General features: G+C 38.5%; 1 protein-coding gene across 1 annotated transcript; it reads left to right on the forward strand.

Moving 5' to 3' along the window:
- The first annotated feature begins 8,679 nt into the window (after nt 1–8,679).
- Nucleotides 8,680–25,800, forward strand: GPATCH11 (G-patch domain containing 11). Its single transcript, XM_072140821.1, has 8 exons — nt 8,680–8,830; nt 9,188–9,414; nt 14,290–14,331; nt 18,400–18,520; nt 21,804–21,894; nt 23,809–23,916; nt 24,801–24,882; nt 25,353–25,800. Exons 1-8 carry the CDS (start codon nt 8,769–8,771, stop codon nt 25,406–25,408), a joined length of 789 nt encoding a protein of 262 aa, XP_071996922.1. The 5' UTR covers nt 8,680–8,768; the 3' UTR covers nt 25,409–25,800.
- The last annotated feature ends 1,135 nt before the right edge of the window (nt 25,801–26,935 follow it).

Genomic DNA, 26,935 nt, shown 5'->3' on the forward strand with positions numbered 1-26,935 from the left:
ATAAACTGTGGAGGGGGAATCAAACATTAGCCAATTCTTTACTGGTATATTTTGTATAGTTTACATCTGAGCATTGGATAGTTTACATACACCAGGGATGAAAGAAAGCGGGATATTTTTACATGCTAAAAAGGATATTTCATATCCTACCAGATGGGGCTGTTAGTGGGAAGAAAGCTGGAGTCAGATTCCCTTAGTATATTTTTATAATAATAATAAAAAACATGGCATTAAATAAACTACCGTATTTTTCAGACTAGAAGACGCTCCTTACTCGAAGACACACCCCAGATTTAGTCTTCCAAAAAAGATGTTTTACACCAACTAAAATATCCCTGTTGGTCGCACAAAAGCGCAGCACACACAAATCTACTACATCCATAGATTTACACACACAGCTCAGCTATACACACACACACACACACACACACACACACACACACACACACACACACACACACACACACACACACACACACACACACACACACACACACACATTCAGCACTGCTATACATATACACATAAGGAACAAACTGGTCACTACTATAAACATAAACACACACATAGCTCTGCTATCCACACATAAGGAACACACTGGGAACTACTCTACAAATACACACACACAGAACACTCCCCTCCTCTTCTTCTTACCCTGTCCCAGCGCAGAATGTCCCTGTCCTTGGCAGCATGAGGACCTTCAGTGATATAGGATGCATGTGATTAGTCATACACTTCTGACATAACTACAGGTCCTGGAGGTGATATCCAGATTGGGACACCAGGGAGAGAGCAGTGTGGAGGTTCTCTGTCAGCGCCTCACACGATCTCCATTACACGATCTCCTGACCTTCGGTCTATAAGACGCAGGCACTTTTCAGCAAGAATTTTTCTTGCTGAAAAGTGTGTCTTGTAGTCCGATAAATAGGTAATCAACAATAAAACAATCATGTCATAAAGAAAAAAATATTATGAGGTACAAAGATACTGCAAATATATAAACCCCTTACCTTCAAATTTCAATTTTACATTTCCATTTTTTGCTCCCATTCTTTAAAAATACATAACTTTTAAAAAAAAAAATTCTATGTACATAGTTTTATTAGGGCTTGGTTTCTGCATAACCAATTGTACTTCCAAGTGGCAGTATTCTTCAGGCCATGTACTGCTGTGAAAAAAATTCTAAATGCAGTGAAGTGAAGATAAAACTCTTATGCACAATTTTATTCTGGGCTCTGTTTTTACGGCTTTCACTGTGCACTCCAAATGACACCTCCCCTTTATTCTTTGGGGCAGTGAGAAAATGGGGATACCAAATTTATGTAGGTTTTAAAAAAATTAAATCCTCTTGTAAAAAAACAAAAATCATTTTGTCATATTCTGAGGCTAATAACTTTTTCATACTTTCACATATGGAGCTCTGTAAGGTGTTATTTTTTTGTGGGACATCATGACATTTACATTGCTACCACTTGGAGACTGTACAAAGGCAATAAAAAGTGACCAAAAAGTCCCATTTATGGCACAGTAATTCCAATAAAAATTACACCTCTTCACACAAAAATAAGCCCTAATACAGCTCAAGAAACAAAATAAATCTGAATGTTTTGGCGATGCAAAATACAAGTGATTTTTCTCTGCAAATGCGTTTTTATTGAGCAAAGTTATTCAAACATAAAAAAGCTTTACAAATGGGATATTGTCATAATCGTACTGACCCATAGAACATAAATAACATTTATGCTATAAGGTGTATAAAACAAAAAATAAAAGTTAAAAAATCTGTATCAGAATACCATATTTTTCAGACTATAAGGTCCAAAAAAAAAAAATCCTTAGATTTTCTCAAAAATTGATGGTGCACCTTATAGTTTGAAAAATACTGTATATATTTTTTTATTTGCAATCTTGCAAAGAAAGTTACTAAAATGTGATCAATGGGGTATAGCCACTCCAAAATAGTGTTACTATACTTCTTAAGTGGTTTAGTTTTCAAATGGGGTCAATTTCTAGGGGTTTCTCTTGTTCTAGGCTCAGCTAATGCCACACAGCGCCTGAAATTTATTTAAGCAAAATTTGTCCTCCAAAAGCATGATGGTGCTCCTTCCCTTCTGCGCTCTGTTATGGGGCCATCAAGTGGTTTACATCCACATGTGGCGTATTGCCAGACTTGTGAGAAACTTCACAACTAATTCTGAGATTTGTTTTGCATTTTATTCTGCACAAACCTTCAAATTTTAGGGCTAAATAAACCTTTTGGTGTCAAAATTTGAAAATTCTGTACAGAACCTCCATTGTTTTGTTTTATCTTGTGTTCGATGCTTAATAAAAACACAGCTGGACTCCAATGAAGAACGATCTCAGGGAGGTTCAGAAGGATATGGAGTTACATTCTAGTATGACAACAAAGTATGGGGGAAAAGGTCCTCAAATTTCAAAATAGAAAATTCAGACCTCACCCATGTCACTCTGCCCTTGGGAAAAGGCAATCAAAACCCAAAACTGGGGAATTCTGAAACCAGGCCAAAAGACCTGTCAATAGGAGGAAGATTATCAACATTTTTTCAGCAAAATGGTCAGAGACTTCCTCTGATGCATGGGTTGTGTCAACAATAGAAAGAGGATACTCTCTAGAGTTTCAGAACTTCCCTCCAGACAGATAATTTGGCAACAAAAATTATCTAAAGGTTCTCAATCTGGGTCAAGAATTTCTCAACAAGAAAGCCCTGGAACCAGTCCTGTTTTCCCATCAAGGTCATAGCCTCTATTTGAGACTATTTTTTGGTCCCAAAGCCTCACACAAAGTGGCGTTTAATTATAGACTTGACCTTTCTAAACAACTTTCTTGCCAAAAAGAAGTTCAGGATGGAGACTATACAGTCATCTCTTCTCCTGCTACAAAGAAATTGTTTAATGACCTTAATCGACCTGCAGGATTCATATCCTACCATCCGATCCCAGATTTCTGAGGATAGCTCTCCAGACTGTCAGAAACCCTTCATTATCAATTCACATGCCTACCCTTTTGGATAACATCAGCACCAAGATGTGCTATCTGCACATTGTAATGAGCGAAGAGGAAAATCCCCATATACTGCAGTATGGCAGTATATGTTAGGATCGATCAGACAACCTAGGGTTAAAATACCCCAGGGAGTCTGAAAAATAGAAAAAAAATTTAAAAAAAAGTTTTAAAAAAATTATAATAAAAAACCTAAAAATTCAAATCATCCCCCCCTTTCCCTAGAACTGATATAAATATTAATAAACAGTAAGAATCATAAACACATTCGGTATCGCCGTTTCCAAAAATGCCCGATCTATCAAAATATAATAACGGTTTTTCACTGCGTTTAACCCCGTAATGGAAAATAGCGCCCAAAGTAAAAAAAATGGCACTTTTGTGCCATTTTGAAAAATATTTTAAAAAATCAATAAAAAGTGATCAAAAGGTCGTACAGTCCTAAAAATTATAGCAATGAAAACGTCATCAAAAGTCGCAAAAAATTACACCACCCACAGCTCTGTACAGCAAAGTATGAAAAAGTTATTAGCGCCAGAAGATGGCAAAATAAAAAAATTTGTACAGGAGGTTTTAATTTTTGTAAATGTATGAAAACATTATAAAACCTATACAATTTTGGTATCCCCGTGATCGCACCGAGCCAATGAATAAAGTAGACATGTAATTTTGGGCGCACAGTGAAAGCTGTAAAATCCAAGCCCACAAGTAAACAGCACAACACTATTTTCACTGTATTTGGAATTTTTTTTCCTGCTTCCCAGTACACGGCATGGAATATTAAATACCATCACTATGAAGTACAATTTTGTTACGCAGAAAACAAGCCATCACAGAGCTCTTAACGTGGAAAAATTTTAAAAGTTATAGATTTTTGAAGGTGAGGAGTGAAAAAACTAAAAAGGGCCAGGTCGTTAAGGGGTTAAGTGATAAACCGTTATTGCTATATACCAGGGTTCCCCAAACTACGGCCCGCGGGCCACATGCGGCCCGCTTCGATCCGGACCCCGCAGCCTTCGACAGGAAGCTCCTGCCCGTCCCTGTATAGTGCCCGATGCGGCCGTTTCCGGACGCTCGAGCACTATTACTGGAGGGATGTGGCCGGAATTCAAGCCGGGCGCACATCGCTCCATGAACTAGGCTGCGCGGCCGTGTGATGATGTCATCACCCGGCCGCGCACCCATTCCTGCCCGGACGTGTCGAGAAGATAGAAGACTTGGGTGAGTACACGATTTTTTATTTTTTATCAAAAAGGGCAGTAAAAAGATTGTGACGATTGGGGGCCAATAGTTAGTTATGAGGGGCAGCTTAGGAAATAGTTAATGGTAGAGGGGCAGCTTAGGAAATAATTAATTATATGGGGCAGTATAGGAAACAATTAATTATGAGGGGCAGAATAGGAAATAATTAATTATGAAGGGCAGTATAGGAAATAATTAATGTGGGGGCAGCATAGGAAATAATGGTGGGGGTATAGGAAATAATTAATTATGAGGGGCAGTCTAGTAATTAATGGGGGGGGGTCCCCAGTATATTTAATAATTGGCCCAATTAATTAATTGGGCCAATATATAAAATAGTTCACAAGGGGGTGCAGTATATTAAATAATTAATTGAGGGGGGTGCCAGTGTATAACGGATGCGGTCACATGTACCCCTATTTATTTTTAAAGTTTAGTCCGGCCCTCCAACGGTCTGAGGGGGACAGTGAACGGCCCCCTATGTAAAAAGTTTGGGGACCCCTGCTAGGAGAAGACCATGTGATATTTACGTTTTTCTTGTTTAATAAATAAGCAAAAATATTTATTCTTTTTATCTGTCAACATAGGGTGCAGAGTGTATATTAATGAGCAAAAAAGAACTTTTTGATCTTACCAATTGGATGCGATTGAACAAAGAGCGAAAAATGTAAAGGGGTCAGCATACTTTCCATACCTACTGCATATTTACAGACATTTTTTGGGATGCTGCGTTATGTAACATGTTTATTATTTTTCGATCGGCGCACCCTGTCAGTGTTTGCTGTAGGTAGCACCCGCTGTGTACAAAGCGGCTCAGCCCGTGTGCCCGCTCTGTACATCTTTAACCAAAGTGACGTACAGTTACATCACATCGGAAAGAGGTTAAAAAGCAAAATGCGCCCTGTGTTTATGTCAGGTTAAACAGCTGAGCTGAGCAGGGGCAGGTGTTGGCCCAAAACTGATCGGACATCGATAGCCTATTCTGAATAAATGGCGTTCATATTACCGTAATTCCTTATAAAAAAAAAGCTCTATAATGACGATGAACGGATGAGATAAAATGTAACCTCCACATAGTATAATGCCCCTTCCCTTATCCCCCTTTATGTATCACCATTGTATGTAAACCTTCCCATTTCCAAGGCCCCATTCTTGGTGCCCCTCTGTTCTAAATGCCCTTTTTCCTTTAGAAAATCTAATTCTTATCATGCCCCTTTTCTTTACACCCCCACTTATAATAGTCCTTATTAATAATGCCCACATTTGTGTAGTACCTTCGCCACCTTTGCTCTCCTTTTTAATTTGTCACTTTAACAAAGGCAATCAGATAACCTGAAATACTATATTAATCTATTTTCTATTATGATTATGTACAAAAAAGATGTAATTATTAAATGCTGTCCCTAACCTATCCCTGTACCTCTTACTCCCTGACCAGGCCCTCAGCTACAGGACGGCTCCTAAAGGAAGAGCATCCTGCACCTCACACCTAACCTCATCTCCTGACACAACAACAACATATCTGTTGTTAATCTTACTGCTTTATAGATGATTAAATAGGAGTTTCAGCTCCCATCATATGCTCCTAACTCCATACTCTGGTTTATAACCTATTCCGTCCTATAAATGGCATCAACATAAAATCCTTCAAAAGAAATACCTGCCAGCTTTGAAGGTGAAAGAGGGAGACAAAATGTGGCCTCTACAAAGTATGGCGCCCTCTTCATGTAATATAATTTTCCTTCTTCTTTTAGTCCCTATTGCTCCCCTCACTTCTATGGCCTAGCCATTTATAAGGGTGCACTTTATGTAACTCCCCCACACGTACAATGTCTTTTATGTGGCATACCTCATACTTATAATTCCCACTTTCTGTATTTCCTCAGCTCAGTTGCTTTCCTTCTTATGGTAACAACATCGGATTTTATGAAAATACTATATTAATTTAGATTCTATAGATTCTCCATTGCTGATGCAATTAATTAATCAAACCTGTCCCTAATCTGCCCTGTAACTACAGAACGGCTCCTAAAGGTATAACATCCTGTACCTCCTACCTAACCTAATCTACTATCAGTGATTGATTATATTGGCCTGGTTCCTCCGTGGCTGGTTGAGTCTGTTGACAATGAAGACTAGAGTCACCAAGCTTGGAAATGAAGTGTTCAGTGCAGTCTTTTTCAAGATTTAGAAAATTCATCTTTATTTTTGTGCTGAGGTCATGTGGGCTGGGTTTTCTAAGAGGATACATTTATTTAGATGTGAATAACTGTTCATAGTAAAGATTAATACAATAACTAATTGTAACATGGAATTAAGAATGTCTCAAATCGACCCCCCCCAATTCCCTTGAACAAATACATTTTAGCCAACCATGGGGGTGGATATCTTCTGTGCCCTAATGTCAGTTTGTCCATACAGCGCCCCCTGTGGCTTATATAATGGCAGTGGCATGATCTGGTAAAATCATGTGACTATGGTATGGCTACTAGCTAATTCATACTTCCAGGAACAGGCAGCACTCCAATATAGTGAAAAAATCAGGCTGTCTTTATTCCATAAGGTGACGTTTTAGTGACACAACACCTACCTGTCAACGAAGCCGTGCCTCATAGAATAAAGACACCCTGATTTTTTCACTATATTGGAGTTCTGCCTGTTCCTGGAAGTATGTATTGAAAACCTCTAGCCAGGAGACCTATGGATTTGCACCCAGCTTTATGCAGTGCTGCTCTGAACTTTCCGTTTTTTGAATCTACTAGTTAGTTCAGTGAGCAGGTCAAAAATTCTAAAAAAAAAAAATTCATAAATGTAGCAGTTCTGAAACCCTCTTTATACATTTGTTTAGAAATCTGTAAATAAAGCCAATCTTAATTTTCTATAATAATCCCCTATACATGGAAATCCCCCTATTTTAATTCCATGAAAATAATTTTATCATGTAAACAACTTAAAAGAGTTAATTTTTTAAACTCACATATTTGGTATTGTGCAATTGTAACGACAAGATTTATGGGGAAAAATTATCCAGCAAAACCTTTAAGTGGGTGACTAAGTTGTGTAAAAATGCTATGTTTGTGTCACCTCATCTCCAAAAAAGTTTTAATAAAAAGTGATTAAAAAGTTGGACACACTTAAAAATCCTACACACAAATAATACAGTATTATTTGAATTCTACTGAGCTATAGAATAAAGGTGACATGTTATTTATGTTAAATGGGTGAACATTTTAAATTAAAAAATGTCCAAATTTTTTTTTTCAAATCCTCCAGAAGGAATTTGTAAAATTCAGGCATCACCATCTGGGCTGTGATCATTGCTCCCTGTGACGTCATCAGGGAGTGACCATCTGTTGACATAACAGCCTGAGGTCTTCATTGCTGTGGATCTCTTACAATGTATCAGTGGCATCATGTCCTACAAAAAAATGACACCTTATGCAGCTCCATACATCAAAGCATGAAAAAGTTATTAGTGTTAGTTAAAGAAATGTTTTATCTACAAAAGTTTTTAATCTTTTAAAACCTTTTTAAAATCTATATAACTTTGGTTTCCCTGTAATTGCATGACCCAAAGAATAAAGGGGAGGTGTTATTTGTAGCGCACCGTGAAAGAGCTTAGAAGAAAATGGCGTTAAAGCTTTTATTTTTTTTCAAGTTCACTGCATTTGGAATTTCTTTTCCTGCTACCCGGTCCAGATAAAATGAAATATTTTTTATGCAGAAATGTATAAAACTTCATACACTGAAAAATAATGCTAATGAGAACTGCGCTCTCCGTACCTGTGACCCTTATGGATGTTTAAAGAAAGGGAGCAAAAGATGGAAATACAAAAACGGGCAATGGCAGGAAGGGATTAAGACTGGAACACAATCGCCAGTATTTCATGTAAAAAAATGATGAATGTGGTCTATGTTTTCTATAGCAAAGCATCGGTGTGAACTACACTGCACACGTTTCAGCAAACCCATTGAAAATATTAGGTTTTGTCTAACATGACGCTAGTGTGAATGGGCTCCTAGGTCAGGGATAAATTGCATCTTTGGTTGCAACACACATCGACCTTCCTGCAATGCAGCTAATGATCGTGATTGTGGTGGTCACGTTAGATTGCTTCATTCACGACTTTGCGATGAAGACCGTGCAATAAATTCATAGGTTATGGTTACACAGCAACTTTTACTTCCCAGCAACAAGCAGATCGCTGCTTAAATACTTAAATATTCCGCACTCCCTGACCCCGATCGTATAGTGGTTTCAATTTCTGTCACATTGAGATTTAGAGGGTCACTAAAACGGATTAGCACTGCGTGCACCTAAGATTGACCTAACGTGACCCAAGCACCAAACTCTCCACTTGCCCGGTTCAACTTCATCCTATAGCGCCAGTAGTAAACATGGCGGAAATCGGAAGCACTTCCGGTCGGAACGTAATTCAGAGTGCGCCCAGTGTGCAGCCCAAATTACCTCCCGAATTACTTCTTGAAGACGTTGCCAGTAATAATGAGTACTACCGTGGAAGAAGAAGAGGAAGATTATATGTCTGATGCCTTCCTCAGCTCCATGTAAGAGGTCACATCTATTATGTGTGCTGTATTTTGTATCGTTGTTACAGATTCAGTCCTTTATCTCTTATAGTTGGTAGAGAGAATGAACAATGGTATAAATGATCTGTAAATTCTGTCTGAATTCACTCTATTTTACAACTACTGTGTATTAGGAAACCTGGATAAAAATGAGCATGTAAATATACTGTATATGGGTTTTCATGATCTCATGTACAGGAGGGCTATAAATGCCCTGTAGAGATCCGATTGTTAAAGTTTCATTTTGTATTTTTTGAACAATATTAATTACTGTTAAAACATAAATGTATAGATGAAAAAGTTACAAACCACATTTTATTATTCTTTATACGCCAGACAAGATGTTAAACCAGGAATCCCTGTTCCAAGGAGAGTCAAAGAATCCTACGAGAAGGAACAGAAGCATATGGAAAGTAATGTCAAGAACAGGCAAAAGAGCTTGAAGGAGGTAGAAAAGGAAAGAAGAGACACTGTACTGAATGAGGCGCTGAGCAATGAGAACAAGGGCTTTGCCTTACTGCAGAAGATGGGGTACAAAAAGGGGCAAGCACTTGGCAAGAAAGGTAAAAGTCTTTGATTTGTCCTATTATGTTTACATTCATGATGTTATATACCAATGGATATCACACATTTTTATCTTGTGTACATTGAATGGAACACAATAATCCAGGAATACACATGATAACCACACATAGAAATGAGAAGATGGTGAAAGTAGTCAGTGATGGAATGAGATGTCAGAGGAAACAATTGCAGAATCTGGACAGTCTTAGTGCAGTGTACAATGGCTGCAGGTAACATCACACAACAGTGGTGTATTGAAGCACTCGACTGTTCTAATGGAACCTGTTAGGTGGATTTGGAACACTAAACCACCCATAGTCCTTATGGACCATTGGTATAGTGTCCTAAAGTGCCTTATATCATCTCTGTCCATGCCCAAATTTCACAAAAACAACCTTAGGGTAACTGCACATGTAGTGGAATGGTTGCAGAACGCAAGTATAAGATACCTGACAAAATTGTCTGGTTTGTGATGCATTTTATGTAGCAATTTTGCGGCTGTGATTCACAGTGGAAAGTCATTTCTGCAATCTGTATTTGGGATATTAATAGATCCTGCAGACTACACTCAGCAGGTAATACACTACAATTGTGGACACAGTGAGGCCCCTTTCACACTTGCGTTTTCCACGCGTGCTTTTGACGCGCAGAACTTGCATTGCACTCTGACCCATTGTAACCAATGGGTCTTTTCAGACTTGCATTTTTTTTTCACACACGCGCTTTTTTTTTTTTCAACGCGCGTTTAAATCTCGACATGCTCTACTTTTGCAATTCATGCGTGTGAAAAACGCACCATACAAGTCTATGGAGATCCATCAAAAACGCATTGCACTCTGAGACACTTGAAAAGATAGAGCTCAGTCCTGAGTCCATTTCATGCGCATTTTCTGCGCGTGAAAAACGCATTGAAATTGCATCAAAAACGCGCGTGAAAAACTGAGACACTGAACAAACTCTGACTGAAAACTGATTGCACTCTGATGCAAAATGTGCGTTTTTCACTGACTGAACCCTGATCGCACCCTGATCAGACTCTGACGTCATCTGCAACGCAAGTGTGGAAGGGGCCTTATACCTTGGTCCAAAGGTCCTGGTACCTGTGCACTTATTCAGTGAAGCCAAAGTAATACACTTTAGTTTCACTGTGCATGAGCCATATAAGTCTAGTGCACGCTACTTGATACTGGTGTGTATAATTCTGGCTTCACTAAAGCACACACAGTCACCTGGGACACCAAAGATAAAGTGCCTTATCAGACTCCTCTCCAGGTAAGAATAAATGTTTGTGTATTTTAATAGTGGCTATAGACCGTGATTTGGGATTGTAAACTACATGTACACCACAGGACCTGTACATGGTTTAGTGTCCAACAGGAACATTTTAAGGCCCTGTTAGCTAAAGTGTCAAGGCTTATACCTGTAATAAATACATGGCTTCTGATGCAATAAATGCACCACTGAAATCACTGCTTTAGCCATTGTTTTACTGCAGTGGTCATATCTGGATTCACAATATAGCCCCCTAAGCTTTATGGACCAAGCAGACCAATTGGTGCTTATTTGACCTATTGACATAACCATCGTACACAGGGAGTCTGGACCCTGTGACACCAGAGCCAGGTTCAATAACCACATACACTGCAACTGGTTCACACAATTTGCTGTTATCCAACTGCTGGCCATGTTAACATCTCCACAAATATTTTGTCATAAACTACTCAAAATGAATACAGAACCAGGAATACATTGAAAGGTGTGGAAAGAAAGGAAAAGAGCAGTAAGCAGAACTAGTTGGGTAAAAAGAAAGGAGATGGTTGGGAAAGGATTGGGTAATCTCTGGTCAGTTATTGAAACGGTGACAGAAGATCCCCTCAGTCAAGTCCTCCCTTAAGCTCTAATGTTCTAATCGGTTCTGAAACTTTTTGTTCCTCATTGTCTTATTCCCTCTTGGACACCAATCTTTCCATGGTAGTTTGGTAACATTTGTGAGCGATGTGACCAACTTGGTGGCCCTCTGCTGTTTACACAACAACAGTGGACATACAGCCTTACCATTACCAGGTGTATGCAGACAAAGCACAATGGATTCTGAATTCCCACAGGGTCCAGTGAGATGGTCAGGGTAATCATTTTGTGAAAGATCCATTTAACTACATCCCAATGGGCCCTGCAGTACCAGGATTTATGCATCCATCAGACACAGTGTATTTCTGGTATCAAAGCATGTTTCCGACTGCTCCACTTCAGCAGAACGATGAACAAGATGTTTCTCCAGGTCAGGGCTCAGGGAATTTAGCATAGGCACCTGCATCTGAACTGGTCTGCAGCTATACAGGCTCTGAACAACCATGGCTGAAGGAAATGCTGGCTTGCTACGGACTGGATATTGGAGTGGAAAAGGGCAACATAAGGGAGACTACACCTACATCTTATCTTCCTTCTACAGTGGATTTTAGTTTTGGGTTAGTGAGGATCATTTTAGTCTGTGACCTATCTCACCAGAAGAGAATGAACAATATATGTAGGCTTTGCTCATGGCAGCAGAAATCATTCACTTCAACAAATTATTGATGTTGTTTTTGTAAGGAAAAGTTATACAATTTCCTAATATACTTTCTGTATCAAATCCTGACAATTTTCTAGATCTCTGCTTGTTGTCACTATATAGGAATCTTCTTTGCTTACTTACAGTAGACAGGAATCTGTCCATGGTCATGTGATGTCACCCAGGTGCACACAGCTCTTACTTTTTGTGACTGGAAGTAAACATAGAAGCTTTCTATAGAATGACAGCAAGCAGAGATCTAGAAAACTAAGAGGAATTAATACAGAAAGTATATTAGGAAATTATATAACTTTTCATTACACAAACAATATTTTATAAAAGTGGACAACCCTTTTAATTTGTGGGAGACACCATAGTATAACCTTGAAGTCAGGTGGCCTATTCCTACTTGGCCCTAGTTGAAGTGATAATTCTGTAACAGAATACAAGCAAAATTGGCAAAATTGTTGTACTTATCTTGATCCTTACCTAGCACTTCCTGTGGCAGCCTGCAGATGTGGCCTGTATTGGGCTGTAGCGCGTGCTTTTCATTGATGTGATGTCAATGCTAAGACTCTGTAAACCAACAGGGAGGCCGGGAATGAGGAGCCATTCTGGACCAGAGCTAAGTAGAAGTTCTTTATTATTTTTACATTACCTGTGGTCAATAAAATATATTGACAACCCCTTTAACAGCAAGTTTTGTGAAATTGCCCTTACAAATTTTGTGCAGATGTTCATTTTCCACAGGAAAAAAAAAGCAAAACTACCAGTAACCTTTTATTGCTGTATTATAGTTTGTCTTTATAGAGAAAACCATGTGAACTACCAATCTGTCACCCGCCTGGCTCTGTTCAGTCTTGGAGACATAAACACTATACTTTTCCTATTTTTCCCTCTTTGTAGATTTTCTTTGGGGCTTTCAGTGCTTTGAAAGCCGCAGTTACTGTTGTTAAGGTTAAGCTGAGTAAGTGTAATTTATGTTCTTGATGCTTTCTATTGATCACTGCGGCAGGTCCACTGTGCATTATAGCTATTATTTATTGCTAAGGGGCTACAGTATTTTTTATTTTATGTCCATTTATATTAAGACAGATAAAAAGGTGCTTTGCTGTTCCAACAGACAAAGTGAAATACGTTCCACAAAGAGGCAAATAAAAAATGGCTGTCTAATTAGTATGGGGAAGATGCCTTACTACTGTCCACCTAACAAAATGTAAAATAAGAATGCAGCCAGCGCAGATATTTCACCAGTAAGTCAGCCCAATAGCCTGTCCTGCACATTGTTCCAGCTATAAATCTGGATCTCCAGAAAACATGGAAGGTGGATTCTCTGTAGTCTCAAGTGAGCATTCCACTGTTCTTATTGTTTATTCAGGGCTTCAGGTACAGAAGAAATATAGGACAGTGGCAAAGACAAATCAGTTTCTTCTTGTTAATCTTAAACCCTTAGATACATTGGAGTGAGGATATATAGACATAGCAAAAAAGAGAAACCAGTAAGTTTGTAAACTAGTTTTGCTAGGCTTAATGCGTGACCATAATTTAAGATAATTGTTTATATTGTGTGAGGAGTATTGTGAACATTTTTCTAATATAACTTTATTAGGAGATTCTGATTAGTTTGTAAAGAAAAAGGCTGCAATGCTTCCTCCCATAGAGTTCTGTATCCCTGCCTGTATAGTGTGTGTCTATGGAGCTGAGTATAAGCTCACATCTAATCTCCCTGTGTTTGTTTACACAGCTGTGAGGAGCATAATTAACCCCTTTAGCTGTTTGATAATAATGTTCATAGCATACTGCATCCAAGGAGACAGTAGAAAGGGTTAACGCTCACTGCTCAGAGATGTGTAAACAAACAGGAGAGGAGAGTCCTGTCTTCATTCTGGTATCAGTCTGCTCATTATACAGGGCCATATGGTCAGTTTATATGGCCATTGGAAGGGTAAGAATAAGTTTAACCAACATAATACAGTCCCCTTAGGTCGCGTTCACATGTTTCATTTCAATTGCACTTAGAAATGCAATTCAACACAGCAGGGAGAAAATCCTTTATACAGATGTGTTTACATCTTAATGCTTGCTTTTCAGGAACTAGCAGTTTTGCCTGTTAATAAGGCATTTGCGTTCTGGAGAAAATCCTCACAGCTAAGCTTGAATTAGGTTTGTAACGCAATTTGGTTGCAATATGTGAACACGGCCTAACACCTATGAATGTAAACTTGAAATATGTGTAAACTCTTTACATGACAAACTGTTATTGGACATGGTAGCATATCATGGGATAATGATTCCTAACATCATGACCATTTGTTTTTCTATGTAGGTGAAGGCATTGTTGAACCAATCCCACTGAATATTAAAATGGGTAAGTAAGTAACATTGCTTTTGCCAATAAGCGATTATCAGATAAAATTTTAAATTGGATCATAAGCTTCATTATATTGGGTTATGATACAGGGACCTCCTTAACACCGCTTTATATAAGATTGATTCAGTAACTGTCTCATTATGAGCCCCCTGCACACCAACTATGGTACAATGGGGGTGCGATGAACCCACTACTGTCAAGTTACGTCATGCGGTGCAGCTATGCTAGAGAGCCTCATATCTAGCACATAAAGTCCCGCCCACCTACGCATGATGACGCCTTTACTCTAAACTGTACTCTTAGCCCTGACGCTCACTCAAATCACTGCCACTACCTATCTTTCTCCCATTAACATTATAAATTAGAAGGCAAATAGACACCTGTCTACATAAGTCCCTCAACAATCCAGAAACCCAAATTACAGCTTAACAATTATGCATTTATTAATACAATTTCTACAAAAAACGGATCCTGGTACCTATTAAGAGTGGAAAAAAGAATTCCGTGTCCAGCTTCATCCAAGATGTTCCAACTTTATTTACGGCATAATTTTTTAAAAATCAAAGGTGTTTAAACGCCAACGCGTTTCAAACAGTAGACCCGTTCTTAGTCATGGCTACACAGACTGAGTGGTACAGAGGTTATAAGAACAAATGTGTACACATAGACACTCCCCAAACCAGTGACGTAGTACACATCACTTCCGGAAATCCTCGGCTGACATCACTGGTGGGGGAGGGAAAGAACTAAGCTGTCAGACAAATACATATTAGCATTAATGAAGGTACAGCAATATTATAAGGTTACATGCAAGTCTAAAGAGGACTAAGTAGTGGTCCAAGCAGAACTATGAATTAACAACAGATAAAATATGATTTTACAAACAGCACATCAGTTCGTGTTTTTGAGAGGTTAGGGATACATTGCTGGTGATGGTCACTGAAGTTACATAAAAGGTAAGTATGTTAATTGAATAGTAGATACTTGTAATTACAAAGGAGCAAAAAACAGCAAAAGTTGCGTACTAGTTAACCCCAACGTCTCAAATGTGAAAAAATGTCCTGAAAGTAAAAGAAAAACATGTAAAAACAATCAGTCATTGGTTAAAATAAGTGGACTGTAAGGGAACAAGAGAGGTAAAAATGAGGAAATAGGTATGCTACAGTGTCATTATAGAGGCTGTAAATAATATATAACATTTATATGAATTTTAAGCTATATAATGATATAGGAGTTCATTTTTCTTGTTGAGACCAGATGGAGACCGAGAATCGAGTGTAAATATCCAGTAAGCCTCACGATCATGCAACAGGACATTACAGTCACCCCCTCTCAGTGGTTTGGCAATCTTCTCTATTGCATAGACCCGGAGGCACTCTGTTCTTGCACCATGTATTTGCAAAAAGTGCCCCATTGATTGTAGTCCAGAAGATGAGGCCTTAGACACCCATTTGTTTATTTTGGCTGTTAGCCACTTTTTACTGGCTCACTCACAGCCTCCTTGGCCTCTATGAGACTCCATCTTTGAGGCATTGACCACCATTTTCTCTTGAAATTGACGGTGTGGGACAACATTCCTCTGCTTGCGGCCCACAAAGTGCACACAGTTTGTGTGTATGAGGTCTAACTTGTATCTGCCCATAATATGTGAATGCATATTTCCAGCAGATATTGTTCTGTGATATATTATGTGTAGGCCAGGACTTGCTTTTCTTTCCAGTCCAGCCCTGATGCTGCTGTTAGGGATAAATCCCTGGCTCAGATTCAGGAAAAAGTTGACATTTTAATTTTTAACTTATTTTTTTTTAATTTTAAAATGAGAAACTTTATGATGAATTCCTGTTCATTCTTTGCTTTCAGAAACTTTGCTTTCAGTAGTTTATTTTATGTGAAATTTCCCAAGGCTTCAAGCTGGAACAAGTTATTATAGATAAACAACATCAAATAGCTGAAATTATTTTATTGTGGATAATTTAGCCATATTTTGCACTTTATGTGCAGCCATATTCATTCAATATAGGGCATGCTTTGATGAAAGGGAATTTCACTTCAATTTCAGATACTTGGGAAAGTACATTTTCTGTCTCTAGTGAATGTGCCTAATGGTATTAGCTAAACTGTACAAATCAATATGTAAAGTTGGTTGTACAGATGGGCTGAAGATTGAGAATTATATTATGACATTATTGGGAATGAAGCTTACTTAGTGTCATTGCTTTATGTATTTTGGAGGACATTTTGTTCAACATCTTTAATACACAGGTGATCATTTCAAGCATGATTACTATCTCTTATAGGATTCTTTACATTGGCAGTACACATCAGATTAGTGTTGGACAAACTTTCATAATGATCTTTGGAAGGTCTTCTTATATGGATGTGCTTGTGTACACATGCAGGCGGAGAGAAGCATCAGACAGTTGTACTTTGACATGCCAATGTAGTTGTGTTAACTTATATACAGTTTTATTTAGAGCGAGCCTGTCTAGGTTATGCCTTACTAGGTTTTTGGGAGTTGATTAGGTTTAAAAATCATGCATAGATTTTATTTTTGGCTTTTCGTTAATTGCAACATGATTTGTTTACATGTTTTTGGAAAATGGTGGGTTTTTTTCAGCTTTTTTAAAGAAAAAAAATACACCTTGAAGGGGTTTTCCACTTTTTTCACATGAACATTGTCTATGCACATGTCCTAGCTGTTGTTTCAAAACTCAGCACACTTCCCTGTGTATTTCTGTGGGAAGAAACAGCCATGTATGAGCGGCTGCCCGACTCTCTTCTTCTGTTATTGATACCTGAGAGACAATGAAACAGGCCACTAAAAATGGGTCACAGGTCTGTTGTTTGAGGCCTGTAAATGAATACATTTCTGTGGCGGTAGTTTTACTGACATTGATTATCCTTTCAATAGGTCATCAATGTCATATCAGTGGGGCTTTACCACAGACCAGCTGATTCTGGCTGCCCTCAATGCCGCATTCAACACAGTGAACATCTTCCTTTAAAGGAAACCTGCCATGAGGAATCTACCATTAGTAGATCTGATTGTGGATTCCTCTTGCCTAACTCTGCCCCAATCAGTAATTTAATAATCCTAGAACCTAACTTAACTGGTTAAAAACTTTTTTTTAAAGGTATGTAAATTAATTGCAGAGGCTACAGGGGTGTGTACTAGCCTGGCCGGGCACTGGGAGATTAGGTTTCAGGATTATTAAATTACAGATTCGGGCAGAAGCAGACAGGAGGAAACTACAATCATATCTACTTCTGATGTTATTTCTTTTATAGTGTCCATAAGGCTTTGTTAGCCTGAATACTGTTTTGAAACTCATTTCAGGTGCATTTGGAGTTATTCCTCCCTGAACGCATCTGCCTTTAGACCTTAAGGTTTGCATTCAGTAAGTGTGTCTGGCGGTTCATGTGTTTGCTGGTTTACAAAGGAAATTATGTGTTCCAACTAACCTGAACTCAAAAGTTTGTGTGAACGTGGCCTAAGTAGCCTACAAAGCAAAGCTGTGGAGTTTGAGTTAGTGACCATTTTGGTAGAGTTGGAGTGACTCCGACTTCACAAACATTTAATAAATTATAAAAATGAAGATGATAAAAATAATGAAGATCAGAAAATATAAAATTTCCTTCAAATATCTGTTCTATTTCTCATCTAAGGATTTAGACCAGGGGTGAACGACATTTATTGGTTCAAAGATCAGACAAAAGTAATGGAGACCTCAGAGCAGATAATGATAGTACTGGAGTCCTTCAAAGCAGACAAGGAACCCCCCTGGAACTGTCAAATACTGACAACCCCACTCCTCAGGGCTGACCCCCTTAATTATGTACTGTTAACTTATTTCTATACCACTCTGTTTATAAAAGAATAATAGAAAAAAACTGTTTTATTATTAAGAAGCAAAGGAAATATAAGGAAAGTTTAGAACATTTTCAGTTCCCCAAATCACATAACAACATAATTCAAGTTTTCTGCATTATTTTTACTGTAGGCACATTGTTCACATGAAAATGGTGTCTATAATGCTAATGAACATCCTGCTTTCCATTTATAAGGTCGAAGCGGCATCGGTCATGAAGAAATGAAGAAACGGAAAGCAGAAGAAGATCTTCAAAACTTCAGACGAAAGATTCAAATGAGACAACAAGCAGAAGAACAAGCTACTGATGACTTCAGGTACAAGTCTGTGTGCCAAAGTGTTTAAAAATTAAAAAAATGTCCATTGGGGTAAGTACTCTGAGAGAGGTTTATCACTGTCTGAGAGCATAACTGTTCTGGATGCCCATGGCAAGCAATCAGAGCATAGGTTTCATGTTCCCACAGCTGAGCTCTGATTGCTTCCCATAGGAAACTAGAACAGTTTTACCTCACAAACTTCTGGTAAATCTCCCCCTTTGTGCTTAATAAACCATCCAACTTTTTTTTAAACTAATGATAAAGTTTGAGAAGATCATTTAGTAAGGCTATGGTCACATTCACTGTAGGCTGTCCATAATTCTACTCTATTATAGGAGCAGTATAATTAAAAAGAGAACAGATAACAGATCTCAATGACTACATCAGAGTCAGTGGAGGAAATTTTTGTCCTGTAAAACAATTGACTATGAAAAAGAAGGTGCTAACAGAGTTTCTGATGCAGATTTAAACTGAGGCTGATAATTTTATTAAAAAAATTATAGGAAATGCAGATGTTTTTTTTCTCTCACTTCCGCACCTTTTTGCAATTGTTTTCAAGAATCTCCAGACTGTTTTTGAGCTTTTTGTGACTTCCTGTTAACTTATTGGCCCAGATATATCAAAACAGTTTGCCGCAATCATGTGCAGGTTGCGCCAAATAATTTAATAGTGGCGCACAGTTTTGCATTATCTCTTGCAATTGGGTGCTATGGAAAGTGTGTACACATTTGCACCTTTTTCTTTTTGGTGCACTTTCAATATACAGTGTGACACAATTCTGTTGAATTGCAGTAATAAATGTGTTGTTGTTGTTATAAATGTGGCGCAAACTCTGACTAAACTAAACGCGCTTTAGGGTGTGACAAGTGGGTGTGGATGGCTGGAATGGAGGGCGTGGTCAGCAGCAGAATAGGCCTGTCTGGGTTGTTCCTGCCCCGCGTTTGGGCACAGGCTGTAGCCTGAAAACTTTCATGATACCACCTTTCAACTGCAGCAATTGGGCACTATAAAGACAAGTGTTATCCTGTGAGCTCTCTCTATGCAGCCCCTATCGCACCACAACTAATATAAAGTTGCATTGCGTGTAGGCGTGCTGGTAGTGTACAAGGCTTGATATCGGTAATTGCTGAATAAAATTTCTGGTTAATAAAGTTTTTGAATAAGCAGTGCTATTATGCTAAATTTATGAAGAAAATAATTTTGCACTCCTGCTCATTATGGAGTATTTACTGCGTACTGAATAATGTACATTGTGGGGACTACTAAAATGAATTATAATTCTCTGTTTATGTGGTGTATAGTGCTGGGGCATGATGAAAAACACTGGATTTATACACCCTGTGAAAGGCACAAAATTGGCTATAAAACCATTTTGACGTTTGACAGTAAATGCATTGTTTATTTACCGAAATGTCCCTGTGGTAAATTGCATGTGTGTGCTGCGCCCAGACAATTCAAGGTGAGCCGTTTAGAACGCCGCAGCAATAAAGACTCCAAACAATGATCTTCAGATCTCTCGTAGCGACAATTTCTTCAGTCCCATCCAGGTATCAGTCAATGTGTCGCCCTGACATCGAAGACAACGGATAAAAAACTATGCACATTACACTTGTAGAAAATGCTGAGGTAACAGCAAAATAATTCTAAAGTGTTTTACTACATTACTGTGGCCTTTTAACCCGCCACCAAAGAAAATCAACAGCCAAGCTCTTTTGTTACGGCTTATCTGTGTCTTTGAGGGATTAAGTTACCAGGATGATCATAAAAGTCTATCAATCATGTGTCCCGTAATGTAGCTGTGCAGGCTTATGGAGAAGATAGGGGGATAATATATTACTTTAAGCATCATTTGGAAGAAATACGCCATAAGACTAGTGTATATTTTCCGTAAAATAGTCCACAGTTTAAAGAGATGGTTTACTGCACAAAACTGCATTATTACTAGAAGTTATATATTCTCACGGGGGGAGGCACTTATGAATATTATTATTTATATATCATATGAATATGATGCTTATCTCAATGTGTAATGTGAGGAAATATAAACATAAAGACATTTACATATAGACACCCTGATCAGTCAATACATTAAAACATTGTGTAGGGCCCTCTCATGCCAGAGGTACTGTTGAAATTGGCAAGGGATTGCCTCCTCAAGTTGGGCTACCTGCACATGAATGTATGTTGCTCTTGAGCCACAGAGAGTGGTCTGTCATCAAACATATATCCCTTACTGGGTGATCTCCAAAAATGCTCTGCATGTCATCCATTTCTACAGATCTGCAAGAAAACTGAAGTTTGGCAAATGATGCTACTAGGTTGCCCCAAACTCTTGAAGGGACAAATGATTGTGTTATCTAGCAAGTGATCCAAATACAGATCACATGTGGATGACACCTGTGTATTATCCATGTGGCATCTATAATTTTCATGTTCCCTAAAACCTCTATGGGATGGCTTGATCTACAAACACGGCAGGAATAGGACCCGCTCTGAGTCTAATACAGCGTCCACAGGAATCAGTGAAATGTGCATGGATCCATTGAAAATAATATCGGTGTGCATGTGCTTAAAAAAACTGGATAACAGACTGACAACTTTGGTTGCCAATGGCATTCATGCTATAGTTGCCCTTTTCTTGGCTATTTTTAAATACTGGAAACCTCACACAAGACCCACCATTTTGAAGATGTTACATTTTCTTGTTTTTCCTGCTTCTAACACCTTTAACAGATTTACTGATGGTAAAGTACTTCAAAGCATGAATGTAGACTGCAAAATGGCCCTCATGTAAAAGTTGACAGTTTATGGTTCCATTTTTCTTTTGTAATGGAACTTCTAGAAAAAAAAAAAACTTTATAAAAATATGGAAATGAGTCACCAGAGCACCTCCTTTCTCTGCGTCTGATAAGAGATGTACGCACCACTCTCTTTCTTTATTTTAGCCTGACCCAGGGCGGGACCTGGCTAACATGAAGAGAGGGGTGCATATCTGATCCGATGGTGGAGCCAAGAGGCACTCTAGTGACGTAGCCGGAGCGCCTTCACCTTCATATTTTTATAAAGTGTTATTGAGACATATACAAGTATTCTATTACAAATGAAATATAGGGCTAAAGATAAAAGGGGCCAGTATGTAAATTTGGGCAGTCTACCATCAGTAAATCTGATGAAACATGTACCATTGCAGGGCTATATACGGGCTGTGGATTTTTTTTTACGCTGATCTCTGTATATATCTGCATATAAATTGTATCTTGTATCTTATCATATTAAATTCAAGGTTGAGGATGAGAAGTAAGAAAGAGGAGCAGAAGTTAGAAGGTGACCTCAGGAGAAGCCAAAGAGCGTGCCTGCAGCTGGATGAGCAGAAGGTAATGACTGCTTTTCTTACAATACATTTTATAGCAAGTTTCACCACATAACACCAGATCTTTCTCTCTGGTGCACACTTAATGGGACCTCCTCTGCTCATCAGCTGTATATGATGACCTTTTAGCTAAGTTATCCAGACTGCCTCATATTTCCTCACAGGGGTTGTCAGTATTTGTTTTATACACGGCTGAGGAGGAGGGGCTCTAAAAATAGCAATGAGTTTATACAGGAAGTCCCCTACTTAAGGACTTACAGACGATCACTAGTTAAAGATGGGCCCCTCTGCCCACTGTGACCTCTGGTATAGCTCTCTGGATGCTTCCCAGACAGCAATGATCAGCTGTAAAGTGTCTTGTATGTACTGGCACTGCCTGTATTTGCCTCCTATGGCACTCCCCTTCTCTCTGGATTGGCTGGATGCAATAACAACAAGGGAGTGAGGAATACAAAATGAAACGCCCGCAAATTCCATCATTTTGTAGGTTATGCACTTTATTTTAGGGCTACACAAGTGGTATACACCAAAAATGAATTCTTTGTATGTCAGCATTCCAGACTAGCTCCTCAGGCCTCAGTCACTGCTTCTGACACAAGTATTTTCAGCCAGAAGACTCTTGTCATATTCATAAGATAGTTCACTTGAGGCCAACTCTAGACATAGATGCACTCGGGCATCTACTTTTACCCCTGGTCGTACTCCACACCAACTAATAATGTCTCCTCATAGGCCTAAACTTACTGGTCCGTTGGGTCCGAATGCCTGGATGATAAACTGAAATATATACCAATTTATATAATATAGATAGAGGTAGTGTCAGCCCCATACAGCCATTTGTCTTAGATTAGTGATAGCAAACCTTTTAGAGACTGAGTGCGACAAATAATATAGTCTTGCGTGTAGTTTTGGCAAAGTGCCAACATAATTAAATCAGTAACTTATAACTTACTGCTTCGTTTTAGCTTTCAATCACATTGTCGTCCTCAAGACACCAAAACAGTTGAAAGATGGAGGGTAGATTTGGATTATCAGTGTAATTTCCCTCTAGGCCTGGGGACCTCTGTGCTGGTATGATGACCCAAGTGTCCACAGCTCTGTGGATTCTGTGCCATCTCTGGTACCTGTACCATAGGTTTCCCATCTACTGTCCCAGATGAATTTTACAATTTTTTGGGTGTCTGGTAAATTATACAATATACTGCTTACCCAGCTGGCAGGGCGTAACAATGATCATGTGTGGCAGCCTCCTGGCTGTAAGGTTTTTGTTATTTTCCCCACAGTTTGTTTTTTTACTTTTTCTGAATATTTGCACATGGGACACATGTATCTTAGTTTTCAGCTGCCATTTTTTCCAAGTCTCCTGAAGTTGGGCTACTTACCAACACACCAAAACTTACATATAGGTTGATTAGATTGTGAGCCCCATTGGGGACAGGGACTGATCTGACAAGTCTGTGCAGTGCAGCGGAATCTGTGTGCGCTTTATAAATTATTCAATTACAGCAATTATGATTATTGCTTAATCATTGCAATGTATCTTAAGTTTTTCTCCTTTGTGATACATGTGATGAGTTGTCAGTTGTTTAGTGTCAATTTTGCGACTTTCTTTGGCGTGTGATTTTTAGGCAAATAATAGCTCCCAAAGGGAAGTCTGGGTCTAGCATGCTCTGTTTTGGGACTTATTAGATGGAAGAATGGGACAGAGCCAAAGTCTCACACATTGAACAAACATCTGGGCTACAAAGATAAATCCGGCACACTGCATTAGATCCTTGAGGCAGCTAACTTTGGTACGTTGCTAGATTCTGCACCTAAAAAGTCTCGAATTGGGAAAAGTCTCACAAAAAAATTAAAAAGAAAGCAATAAGAGTGATACCTATATGTCTTCTTTTTTTTTTTTTAAATTTATTTTAAGGGAGTAGGCTGTCCACGCGAAGTCTGGTATTGGCCTCCAACAGATTCTCAAGAAGATGATTCAGAAACCGAAGAAGATGAGGATGAAGTAAAAGAAGAGGAACTCAGTGTAAGTCATTGCAAATGAGTATGTAGTAGCAGTTGTCTCATGGGATACATTGAAGATTATTTTTATCTTTTTTACTGTCTGAATTTGTGTGAATTAACCACATAAATTTAGCAGCTTTAATTCACACTATGTAGTTGAGGGATTTTGTACTTGTCATTTCCAGCTTATCTAATAAGTGCTAATTTTGCTAATAAACAATGATAACACTGCAAACTGTAAGCATATATATTTTTTATATTAAGCCATTTAGGACAAAAAAAATGGTGTAAATTTTATCAATTCTTTTGGAGAGCAGGTTTTTAGCCTGCTAACTAATGCAACCATTATAGAGTTGTTGTTCTTTTACTTTCAACAGTTTTGTTTTTTATATTATGTCTCTTATGGGCTGACTTAAAGGGGTTGTCCAGCCAATCAAGTGAATCCCCACAAATCCTGAGGGTCCTTTTTTCCCCAAATGCACATTTGTATGGTGCTGACAGAGATAGCTGAGCACTGGGTACATGGGTATCTCCATCTATTCACTGTCTATGGAACTGAGTGGCAGTGGGCATGTCCGACCTGCTGCTCCATTCATTTGGGACTCACGTTCTCCTGATCAGCAAGGACCCCCCCACAATCTGAAAGTCATCCCCTCTCTACTTAACTGTAACTGGACAAGCCCTTTAATAAATAAGACGGTACTTACTTCCATCCATCCAACTGTCCAAGGAATTTTGACAATGTTATTCAAGAAATTTTAGACATGACCTGTCAGTTTGATCATCAGACTATAGGTATGCCTAATGAAGACAAACGCATGTATGTTTCAATTCAATGTAGAATATACTGTCTGCCTGGGAATCTTCCTGTTTTTATTTTTACCAATTTGACTTTGTTCTGTGTAGACACTTCACAAGTTACAGATTCTGACCAGTTATTTAAGAGGAAAGCATCTGTATTGCATCTGGTGTGGCACCGCGTATGAAGGTACAAGTTATAAATTATGGATGTATATATATATATGTAAGCAATTCATCTCTACTCTATGATTGACAGTGTTTTCTGTTTGCACATTTGTATAAGTAGGCTGTCACTGAGTAAGACTGCCCATGGCACTCCTAGACCCAGAATGAGCTTGAAATGAATTGTCTGGGGATTGATCATGTTTGATATTGCAGCTTGGCTAGAAATGAATAGGTGTTTGTTGTAATACCACATATTGTCCTGATGTGGAGCTGTTTTTAGTAGAAAGCCATATTTTTGAACCCCAGGACAATTCCTGACTCTATAACACTCTGATGGCAAAAAGAACATACTATTTGCTGCTTTCCTCCTGCTTTACACTATGCTGCCTCCAGAAAGAACTGCATGTTCAATAGTAGATATTGTTGTTAATTTACATTAATAAGGAGAATAAGAATACGTATGCATGATGGAGTTTTATTTGTTTTATATAGATGAAGAAGACATGCAGTCAAATTGTCCTGGTGATACAGCAGAAGACCATGACTAGGGCAGATTGGTGGCACAGATTGAACATTCAGAGAATATACTATTCCACAGAGTGCACTGAATCTGTTTTACATAAACCTCTACTAATGTTACTGGACTTGAGTTCATACTATTCTGTTAACAAATAACACAAAATCTTTTAAGCATCTCTCTACAGTATACAGAGCCAGTAAATAGACCATTATATCTGTCATATATACAGCTATTTGTTAGATTTTTGTACAGAACTTTTGTGCATCTTATTTATTAGTAAGTGGAACCAACCCAGATAGCAGAGTTTTTTTATTTTTAGAGATTCATTTGCAGTCATACTATATGTTGGTTATAAAAAAAAAAAAAAAATAAAGAAAATTATGAAACACTTTTATTTGAAACGTAAAAACATGTGTTTATTGTTGTATGTGAAAAGCACAAAATGGCCCGGTTCTCTTCATTCCTTCTCTTTCTTTGCTTTCTGCTGCAACAGAATTTTAGCGAATCGCCTTTTCTGGATCTGAACCAGTGTATTGAAATTTGTGTATGATTTACATCACAGGGAAACGGATTTTAGACAACAAACCAGGATTGCGTTAAACAGTTGTCTTTTGGGAGTTAGTCTTCTTAAGATTGTATTCATGAATGCCAAGGTCATTATGAAATAAGCTTAAAACACTGCTACTTTACTCATGTTAGGATATATTTTCACAAATTGTATTTATCTCATTTACATTTTTATTCTGTGCTTTACAATAATTTTCAAAAACACTGAGAAACACTTAGCACCAGCAGCCAGATTGTCTAATTTCCTAAATTATTTGACAAACCCTATTTAACTGGTAGTCTGACTTTCTAGTTTTCACTGCAAAAAGGGTGTTTTGTTCCAGTCAAAGTGACTGAAACACTCCAGCACCATGTTGTCCAGATGAAGACCAAAGGGGTGACCCTATCAGCCATAACAAGAGAAGTTGTTTGTTCCAAGTCTGTGATTTCTAGAATATTGCATCTTTACAACATCAAACTCATTTAACCCCTTCCCAAAGTGCGGAATAATAGCGTCAGGTTCTGGTGCATGGAGAGGGCTCACAGGCTGAGTCCTCTCCATAGCTGGTCAGTCTTTGCTACATATTGCAGCAAGACTTGCCCGTAACACCCACGAATGGTGCCGTCTTTTTGATCTTGGTGACGATCGTCGATCCCTGTGAGGTCATCGGGGAGTGGTGATCTGTCGCCATGACTGCCTTGGGTTTTCCGAAGACTCGTTTTAACCCATTCATTACAATGTGAAATTTGCATGGCAGTATGGCATTATATAGTAGGATCGATCAGACAACCAGGTCTGAAAATAGCAAAAGTAAAAAAAAAAAAATTATAATTAAAAAACCTAAAAGTTAAAATCACCCCCATTTCCCTAGAACTGATATAAATAAACAATAAAAATCATAAACACACACTAGAAAGGCAAATGCAAGAAAGGACAGCTCTCTCCATACAGAGGGGGTGACGGGTGTATAATACAGCTGACGCCCGCCTGTAACTGCCGTGGTTACCT

This window comes from Engystomops pustulosus, chromosome 3, assembly GCF_040894005.1.
Source record: "Engystomops pustulosus chromosome 3, aEngPut4.maternal, whole genome shotgun sequence".
In the NCBI taxonomy this organism is placed as follows: domain Eukaryota; kingdom Metazoa; phylum Chordata; class Amphibia; order Anura; family Leptodactylidae; genus Engystomops; species Engystomops pustulosus.

Coding starts and splice junctions, on each gene's coding strand:
- GPATCH11 (XM_072140821.1), top strand. CDS start 8,769: ATGAGTACTACCGTGGAAGAAGAAGAGGAAGATTATATGTCTGATGCC. Junction 14,332..18,399: donor CCCACTGAATATTAAAATGG/GTAAGTAAGTAA, acceptor TCCATTTATAAG/GTCGAAGCGGCATCGGTCAT. Junction 24,883..25,352: donor GTGTGGCACCGCGTATGAAG/GTACAAGTTATA, acceptor TGTTTTATATAG/ATGAAGAAGACATGCAGTCA.